The following is a 6,261-nucleotide window of genomic DNA, read 5'->3' as shown; positions in this document are numbered from 1 at the left end:
CTGAAGATCTCCAACGGTTTGAATCTCTCTCTCAATCTCGCCCCCAATCCCTCTCTCTCTCTCTCTCTCTATCTATCTATCTATCTACACATACATATCATACGAGGAAGCTCTGGTTCGACTAATTCGTCTCATCCTCGTACAGGTATGTACTGGTTCAACTCATCTTATTCTTGCCCTATTTTGTTGCATTTTCCATATCTATTAGTGTATATCTCTTAATTTCTTCTTCAATACATTATAGTGAGTAGTACATTGTTGTTTTTAACTTGAAATCAAGATTTCATTTATTATCGGCAATTTTGAATTTGTTGAGGCAAGAACTGGTAAATTTGAATTTGGAAGATAAAAGGTCCTAGTGTTGAATTTGCTTGATTTATATGTGATATTAAATTAGTTCGTTGATCATGCTGATTGGATTTTCTAGTTGATTGATCTGTTAGCATTGACATTGACATGAAGTCTGTATTGAATGAATCTGTCTCATGGATGAAGTTTCTGTGTAACATGAAGCTCAACATTGATTATTAGTGCAGGAAGACATAGAACATTTTGGAGATGTCGGTTCTCTGGATGATAATATGGATTCATTTCTGTCGCATGATGGAGGAGAGGGAAGAGATCTGTATGGCACCTTAAAACCAGGTCTTACTGAGCATAAAACAGAGTCTTCTAAGGGTAATCAATTGTTGTATTTTGTGTATTTTGCCTCCTTGCCCCCTTTTGGTTTAAACCTGATCAGATTTTGGTGAGCAATGGAGCAAAGCAGAGCATCCTTCAAGTAGTGCTAGCTGTTTGTTCTCCTGGAGATGAGGTTTAGTCCACACTTTTACACTCATCACTAGATCTATAAATTCTATGAATCTTCTTTTTGATTTCCTTGTTCTGAAATGAATAGATTAAATCTAGTGCACTCAATTGGCTGCTGTGCAATGAAGACTTTTTTTCTCTGTATTCACCTCTCACCACAAATGAATCATGTTAAGATTTCAAACAATGACTTATCAGTCAGCTGTATCATTTCAGCCGTAATGACATCAAATTTTAACTTCTGGGAGTACTGGGAAGGAATTGAGTTCTTGCTGAACTGCCACCAAGACAATAAACTTATTATGATTGGTGCGAATCATTTGAGGTGTTGATCATGTGTCTACAATGAAATAAGATGTTGATATTTGCCCAAACCCCCTTTGACTTTCTTGTTTCCTTCTAAAATAACATTCAGTGAGACCATTGGTGTTGTATGAAAGTATCATCCCAAGCAAATCTTGATCAGTACAAAAAAGAGCCTGCAGTCTCTCATTGCCTAACCTGGTTTCTTCATGCTTCAAATCTTTTAGATTTGACCTTTATTTGGTTCTCAGGACCATAGTAATTACAAAAAGAATATAAGGAGTCTTGTGGATGTTAGATAGATAATAACTGACCAAGGAATTATGACAGAATAAATGGAATGGTATTTCTGCATATACAGTGCAGTCAGGAAGGCTACACACACAGCCAATTAGGGCTGAGCAAGGAATTCGTGAAATCCGTAATCCGATCCAGTCCAGTCCAATCCGATAGGTTTAGATTAGTTTTTTAAATCCGTGGTTCGGTTCCGGATTGAAAAATTAAAAATCCGTAGTACACGGATTGGTTCCGGATTGAACCCCACGGTTCCGGATTAGAACCGATCCGGACCGTATACAAATAGTATATATTTTTATTATACATACTCCACCATAGTATCTTCTCTTATTCTATATAAAATCTAAACTCAAACCTAAAACCGTATAATATCTTCTTTTATTACTTTTGTTTGTTAGTTTTTAATTTTAATTTGTAGTGGTCTAAATACTTATGGTGAAACCAGTTTTCTTATGGTTGTTTAAATTCTAGCACAGTAAGTCGCTATTATAGAAATAGATGGTGCTATTGTGGAACTAATATAGCACTATGTTTTTATTTTTATGAAATTAAAGTGTTATATATATTTTTTTGTTATTTAATTATGTGAATCCGTGGTCCTAAACCGATCCAATCCGTATTTAAATGGATTGGTTCGGATTGGTTCCATGATTTAAACGGATTGGATTGGTTCCAATTTTTCAAGAACTGTAGATAACGGATTGGTCTTGGTTTTATCCCAATCCGGTCCAATCCGAACCATGCTCACCCCTACAGCCAATTACATTGAAGAGTTTTAGTTCAGAGATGTTATGTTGTGGATAAAACTGTTCACTGATTTACCTCCTTGGCACAACCATTCAGCTGGAAGAAAAAAGAAGTAAACTACACCTTATTAGTTACTAATAGGCATGTTTTTTGGGATATTTTATCCTCCATTTCAAATGTGTGTGTTATGAAGTATGGAAATGTGGCACAATGGAAGTAATCTTTGTTGGTTACTTGGATGAGGGTGCTGACATTTTAAATGTTTATATTTAATGCTCTACCTTTGCAGTTGATAGACACTTACAGGATAGCATTTATTCTTCAGGTTATAATTCCAGCTCCATTTTGGGTGAGTTACCCAGAAATGGCAAGGTTGGCTGATGCGACCCCTGTGATTCTTCCTACCCACATCTCCGAAAATTTTCTCTTAGATCCAAAGCATCTTGAATCCAAACTCAGTGAGAAGTCGAGACTGTTGATTCTTTGTTCCCCATCTAACCCAACAGGATCTGTTTACCCAAGGAAGTTGCTTGAAGAGATCGCTCAGATTGTGGCAAGGCATCCCCGGCTTCTGGTAAAATATCACTTATCATGGAACTTTTGGTATCCTTATTTGGAGCATATTCAAGTTACCTAACATCAAGTTTTGGATTGCCTTTGGTTGTTCTATTCAGGTGCTGTCTGATGAAATATATGAACACATTATTTATGCACCAGCAACGCACACAAGCTTTGCATCTTTGCCAGGGATGTGGGAGAGGACACTGACTGTCAACGGGTTTTCTAAGGTGTTTCAGCTTAATTCCTTTCAAGTTTTTTATTTATTTATTTATTTATTTATTTATTTGCACTGAAGTGCTTTCCTTGCACATAATTTTGATATGGTCATACATATCAAGTCATGAACCTTAGAAAATGTTGATATTTATAGGCCTTTGCAATGACTGGTTGGAGACTTGGATATCTTGCTGGTCCTAAACACTTTGTTGCAGCATGTGGAAAGATTCAAAGCCAAGTATGCACACTTCTTTGCCTCTTTTCTTTCATCATCTTTAGTAGACTAGTAACTCTTATCAATTTGTATTCTGTAACCTTCATCAATGTCGGTTAACATGACATCTAATGCGTGGAGAATCCAGATTCTTGAATATGCTTCAAAATTTGATGATACATTAGATTGTTTCTCATCCCTTGTGGAGGTTTTAACCTTCTAAAGATATGGAAGATATTGTTAACATGGTTGAGACCAACCCTTGCTAATATATTGGTATATGTCAGTAAAAAGAAACTGCATGAAAGCTATTGCAGACTGCATTGTTTTGGTCTTCAATTGAGCTTCATTGCATTTGGTTATTTTAAAAAGGCTATTTTAAATTTTGGGTGAATTTCTTGAACTATGTTCTTGTACTATAATCAACATGCTCAATCTAATTCTTTCATGCATTATTCCAGTCCACTTCAGGTGCCAGTAGTATATCTCAAAAAGCAGGTGTTGCTGCTTTAGAATTGGGCTATGCTGGTGGGGAAGCAGTTTCTACTATGGTTAAAGCATTTCAGGAGCGACGAGATTATTTGGTTAAGAGTTTTGGGGAATTGAAAGGTGTTAAAATATCGGAGCCCCAGGTATGGGTTTTATTTTTTATGTACACATTTAGTGTTTAAAACCCAGATCTTTTTCTTCTCTCTTCTCTGTTCTGGTGCTGTTTCAAGCTTGATTTGTTGGTTCTTGTACTTCTCATTTGCAGGGAGCTTTCTATCTTTTTCTCGATTTCAGCTCATACTACGGATCAGAGGCTGAAGGCTTTGGTATGATCGAAGATTCAGAGTCCTTATGCCGCTATTTGCTGGAAAATGCTCAGGTAAGCTTCTAAGCGGTGCCATTTCTGGATAAAATGAAAAGGAAGTAGAAAGAAATGTAAATTGAATGAGAATTAATGAATGGAATAAGTAGATCAGGAAGAACTCACATGAGTCCATTCAATAGATCGCTAAGTCCTGGACAAAAGAAATAGTTGGGATTTCCCTCTTTGAAGAATGGCTGTCTCTTTGAATTTATATTGTGTTTAACTACATAGCATTTTATAGTATGAAGGCACCTGGTTGAGTTTGATATATGTTTTTGCAGATTTTGTTGAGGGAACAGTTGATATGATCAAGCGGGTGATGTTGGGAGCCAAAGATTATGTTTTTTTTTTTTGAAGACTTGAATTTTTTAGTACAGTGTATTTAAGGATGGATAATGGATAATGTCTATTATAAATTTAATTAATTTGTTAATTTTGTTATTTTTCATTAACAAAAAATTGTTTGGTACTTGTAATTGATTTTTTTGTTGTAGCAAACCCGTATATGATTTTGTTTTTAAGAAATAATTATTTGCGACAGTAAAACAATGGTCGCTAAAAGTTTTTTTTTATTTTTTTATTTTTTTTGCGACGGCAAAATAGCTGTCGCAAAAAATAGTTTAGGTGGTCGCAAATAATTTGCGACCGTTGTTTTGCCGTCGCAAAAAGTATTTGCCACCCCCACATTTGCGTCCCCCATCTGCGGTCGCATAGGCCGTCGCAAAAAGTCTTTTGCGACTGTATTTTTATTATTTGCGACGGCTTATGGCAGTCGCAAAAAGTGTTTTTTTTAGTAGTGTGTAGAACTACCGACTATGCACCTAAGCGAATGAAGTATGAACTAGCACCTTTACCTGATCTAATGTAATAGAACTATGGTTTAATGAGACCTTTGTTTACCTGAGAGAACTTCTGTTTGATGACTCACGCTTGAACTTTGACTTGATATGACTGTGTAGAACTTGCATCTGCCATGGCCTGGTTGAGCCTTTATTGATTTGATCTGAGGAGACTTTGTTGAGAGCTATTATCTGATTGATTATATTATGGGGGATTGTGAATTGCTTATGATTGAATGATAGGGCTGTGTTACTAAGGGAATTAACCGAATGAAAACTTGAATCAATCTCGAACATTTAAGAAGAATGTGAACCGTCGACAGCAGACTACGTGGTTATAGATGACTTCTTACCATATGCCTGTAACCAATTGGGAAAACACGTGAATGAGATTATGAAATTTGGTAACTTGAGCTGGGGAAATATGGGAATACCGTATACATGACACGTGGTTAATTACTCTGGCATTACCGTTACTACCATGAACTTGTTTGACTAAGAGAATGATTGCTTTTGTGTTACTATACTTAAAAACTGATGGAATTTATTGACAGCAGACTGGTTCGATTATAAACTCTGACTACCTGGTAGGATATGCAATCAGTAGGACTGCTTCTGTATTGACACATAGTACGATTGAATTTGTGAAAACTGAGGCTGATGAATAGTATATGAATGATAACTTCAGAATGACCTGAATTAACTGTAATAAGATTACCAGATTGAAAACCAAATCGAACAAGGACCGAATGAATGACTCGGAAATGAATAAATCAAATCTCTGTAACTTAACGGGGGAAATTACTTATGAAAATGGAAACAGTGTGAATTTATGACGTCCCATAAGTACTTGATATAAATAATGAGAGTAATAACTTAATAAAGTTATGTCCAACTGTATTTATCTTCTGTGTGACAAAATAAGTTTTGTTTTCGGAAATGCTATATGTTGTATGCTGAATGATTGTTCAATTTATGATATGTATTCGTGACATCCTTAGCATCATTTAATGTGCGTCCCGTCATGGGTCATCAGTTCCCTTTATGGGTCATCAGGTCCCTTTATGCGTCATCGAATTTGTTAGTGCTAATGTATGCACCACGTATGCTTAAGTAAGAATTGTGACATCTGTGTATGATCTGGACAAGAATGTGTATATGAACATGTATATGAATCTGTTTCTGATTAAAATCTGAATACGTATAAGACTCTGTTTTGATACGAACCCTAATCTCTGTATATGATTTGTGATTCTGTTTCGGAACGAAGCAAAGGTCGAGATTGCGTTATGAGCATATTTATGAATATGGTTATGCTTCTGTTTTGTAAAGTAATTGCAGTTCTATTTTCGATGAACATCATTTCTTTTGATATAAGATAACTTGAGTTTGGAGGACCAAACTTCTTAAGGTGGGGAGAC

General features: G+C 35.8%; 1 protein-coding gene across 1 annotated transcript; it reads left to right on the top strand.

Moving 5' to 3' along the window:
- Positions 1–682: 682 nt before the first annotated feature.
- Positions 683–5,508, top strand: LOC114314303 (bifunctional aspartate aminotransferase and glutamate/aspartate-prephenate aminotransferase; the record flags this gene model as incomplete). Its single annotated transcript, XM_082872310.1, has 7 exons — positions 683–814; positions 2,483–2,731; positions 2,832–2,945; positions 3,089–3,172; positions 3,610–3,780; positions 3,903–4,016; positions 5,395–5,508. Coding segments are annotated over 7 exons (978 nt in total), but the record flags the coding sequence as incomplete, so codon positions are not given.
- Positions 5,509–6,261: the final 753 nt, after the last annotated feature.

This window comes from Camellia sinensis, chromosome 5 (genome assembly GCF_055761805.1).
Source record: "Camellia sinensis isolate YWXY chromosome 5, ASM5576180v1, whole genome shotgun sequence".
NCBI lineage: Eukaryota > Viridiplantae > Streptophyta > Magnoliopsida > Ericales > Theaceae > Camellia > Camellia sinensis.
Note: the sequence above shows the minus strand (reverse complement) of the source record. Positions and strands in the feature narration are given on the sequence as shown.